This window comes from Atta cephalotes (genome assembly GCF_000143395.1).
Source record: "Atta cephalotes unplaced genomic scaffold scaffold00520, whole genome shotgun sequence".
Classification (NCBI taxonomy): Eukaryota; Metazoa; Arthropoda; class Insecta; order Hymenoptera; family Formicidae; genus Atta; species Atta cephalotes.
The window spans coordinates 82-3,710 of NW_012130584.1; the positions used below are offsets into that span (position 1 = coordinate 82).

Consider the following 3,629-nt stretch of genomic DNA (forward strand, 5'->3'; position numbering starts at 1 on the left):
ANTNNNTNNTNNTNNNNTNTTTTTAATTATTTTTTTATGTCCGCCTTCAACATCTGCCATTTTATATTACATTTTATATAACTCAAATTTGATCTCCATAATCATTAAGGGGAATTCAAGCTTTAATTTGCGCTGTGATTCATTTCGACATTTTTTCATTGAATTATGGCTATTTGAAAATATAAAAAATTTATGCTAAAATTTAGTGGCCCGATTTTTCGCCGATGAGTGTATATTTCCAGTTAAAAAATTCTTTTGTAAACACAAATTTTTAAAATAAAAATTAGTCATTCTAAATAGAAAGCAGATAAGAATTGCTAATTTCAGCACAATTAAAGGACAATTATCATTAAATTTAATTTTTAAACTTGATATAATATAAATAAATGAAAAAGTGTTATGTCAGCAACAAAAATTTGTTTTGATGGTGTCGGAGATGAAACATTGAAGGCGAATAAGGTAATAACTACGAACCGCGTCTGGAGAAAAAGACTTTACATTTTACAACATACTTTGTGCAAAGTGCCAGTTTCGGTTGTATGAACGACGCCATGGGAACTACCGCCGATTCCGAGAGCAATTATTTGTACGACACCAGGGTACACTGCCACGAGAGTACAATTAATCCGTCTGCCATAATTACGAAGAGTGAATGGATCCGTTGTGCTTACTGACAAGATGTTGCAAGCTGAAAAGAAAAGAATACAAGAGTCTAAAACACGTTAACTATATATTGGGTTGTCAGGAAAGTTCGTGCCGAAGGCATTTGAAGGAAAATTGAAACGCAGAAAATTTAAATTTAGTATACATTTATTAAGTTATATAGGTTAGTCGGCACGAACTTTCCGGACAACCCAATATTGTTAGATCGCTTTAGAATCAGCTAGAAATGGTTTTTATATTTGTTATTTAACCGACAAACATATAATAATACTCTCGATCATGTATTAATTTTTAAATATCTGCTTGCGGAAACAAACTTTATTCTGTTCATGAAAAAATATAATTCATTAAATATTCATGCAATATTTTCTTGTTTATTTTCTCTATCTTTGTTCAAAAAAAAAGTATGACACATTCCGATTTTTAGAATTACTCTTTAGCATTGCAGATCTAACATGTTCTAATTTACGAATGTCTGGTCCATTCTGCCCTCGTTCTTGTCATTTTCATTGCTGAAGTAAATTATTAACTTAATTATTAGGTTCATAAAAAAATATAATTCATCAAATTGTACAATATTTTCCTGTGCAAGACTTATAATAGCGTTCCACTAAAAATCGATCGTTCTTCTCTGTCGAAGATCTTATTATCGTGTCGGATATCGATATTGAAATTAATCGAAATTGGAACTCGTAGTACGTTCTCTAAAAGAAAAAAAAAAATTAAATTCAATTGAACTTAATGTCCAGCACATTGAATATTCAAGCTTGAAATAGAGTGAAGCTTATCATTTCTGAAAATGAAATCGAAGCGTAAATCAAATCATGTTAAGAGCGAGAAAGTAACAGAAGCGCAAGCAAATAATTTAACTTTTAAGAGGCATAAATTGAAACAATAGCCAGTGTTCATAGCCCATTTTTATTTTAAATCGTTTATTTTAAAATCGTTTTAAGTAAAATGCTAATACGATTCTTGTGAATGACTTAAAATATCTTAAAATCTCATCTTGTATTTAAGATGACAATCTTAATGTAAGAACAACTACGAACATCGGCCATTGAAAATGTAAAAGGAATGTTTATATTCATTGTCTCAATTTTCACCTCTTATAGAACTCTTTATTAACGTACTTCTGTCACTTCTCCCCTTTTTACATTCAAATTATGCTCCAATCTTTATTTTCGCCTTTTTTCCTGTGTAGGGATCTAATAGAAGTGTAAGATTAAAATATTAGAAACAAATAGTATCGATTTTCCGACTATTTCGAATTTTTACGTTCATTATTTCAAATTCCAATGATATATTCGTTACTCGTAGAAAAATATTAAGACGTAAGCAGTAAGGAACATATATTGAATTGGCTATTGCTTACGCTATGAACTTGCGGTCTCTACTGATTAGTCAATTCGCTTACTATTTATGTTTTATTGCTTAAATTTTTTTATGTACCATAACCCTTATAATAGTATATATAATTTGAATAAAATATTTAAACAAATATAAAAGCGATATTTTGTATAATGAAATCATTATTTAATTCTATTATATATATTAATTATTTTATGAAGATATTTCAATCTTTCTTTTTTTCTATATTCTTTTAAAAATGTAATAAAACTACCCAGCTAACGTTATAAATATTCACAGAAAGTTCGATATATTACCAATATACCGAATGTTCTGGAACAGTAAAAGAATCGTCGAATCATAGAATTGTCAATAAAATCAGAATATTGAATGAATATTCCTTGTATATTTCATGAAAATTTCGAGCGAGCGAGCAGTATTGCACATCTCCGCCACAGAGAACTGCGGCAAAGGGCATTTATTCAAACAAGAATATACCTAGGAAAGAATAGGAGTGCAACACTTTGTTTTTTTGATATCTCGCAGATGTAACAAAGCCCTTCCCACATAGATGTACTCTCTATATTGAAGGAGTGCAGCTCCGAGTTCTGCGAACTCATAAAAGTTTCCCTGTAAAGTGAGTCCCAAAATTGAGCTCCAAGGTGAAAAAACATTAAATGTGTTTTCCGAAGTAAAATTTTGTTTAAAAAATGATTCACAGATAATCTGATCTGGAATTTTTGGAAAAATTAAAATTTTACGGAATGTGTATGAAACATTCTCGTAATATGTAACAACGTACAAATAAAATTTATAACTGACGTTTCTTTTACAAACCGTAAATATTTGAAATATTTTGGAATTCTTAGAACGTTTTTTTGGAGGATATTTTTATGAATATTTCAAGAATATTTATTAGCATTTATTGGGTATAAATTATATCTTTTCATAGAGATTTATATTTCTACAATAATATTTTATACAAAAATGTAATTTTAAAAAAGTTAAGTTTCTTTTAGAAAATTCATAATCAAGTAATATAATACTTACGTCTTGGATTTTTTTGATATCTCGCAGATATAACAAAGCCTTTCCCACGTAGAGGTACTCTATATTGAAGGAGTGCAGCGTTCTGCGAACTCGTAAAAGTTTTCCTATACCACTTATTCTTACCACAGAACTCGTTCGTCCTTTCCTTCATTGATAATGAATGGTCGCTTTCGCTCGGAAATACTTCGCCATTCAATTCCCAACCATCGATTACCTTCCAAATAATAATCAATTAATACTGTTTACTATGTTAATACTGTGTTACGTATGTATATTATAAAATAATATAATGAAATAAAACTACAATTATTAAATTATTCTATCTCCCTTATCTTATGTATAGAGATGTAAAAATACCGTCAAATTCAATTTTACAATTACTTACGGTAAAATTGTAACAAAATAATAATTTATTGATAATTTTGGCTATATTTATTATCTTTATAATGTTATGTTTTGTATAAATAGGCTATTTTCCTACTTATGTATGAAATAAAACAACATTCTTCTAATATTCCTAATAGGAATGGCTGATTGAATAACAGAGCTATTGACGAAATCTAAACATA

General features: G+C 28.8%; 1 protein-coding gene across 1 annotated transcript; it reads right to left on the reverse strand.

Annotated features, from left to right (window-relative positions):
* Positions 1-512: 512 nt before the first annotated feature.
* LOC105625264 (corticotropin-releasing factor-binding protein) lies at positions 513-3,274 on the reverse strand (the record flags this gene model as incomplete). The annotated part of the gene is made up of 2 exons (XM_012206602.1): positions 513-688; positions 3,061-3,274. Coding segments are annotated over 2 exons (390 nt in total), but the record flags the coding sequence as incomplete, so codon positions are not given.
* Between the last annotated feature and the right edge of the window lie 355 nt (positions 3,275-3,629).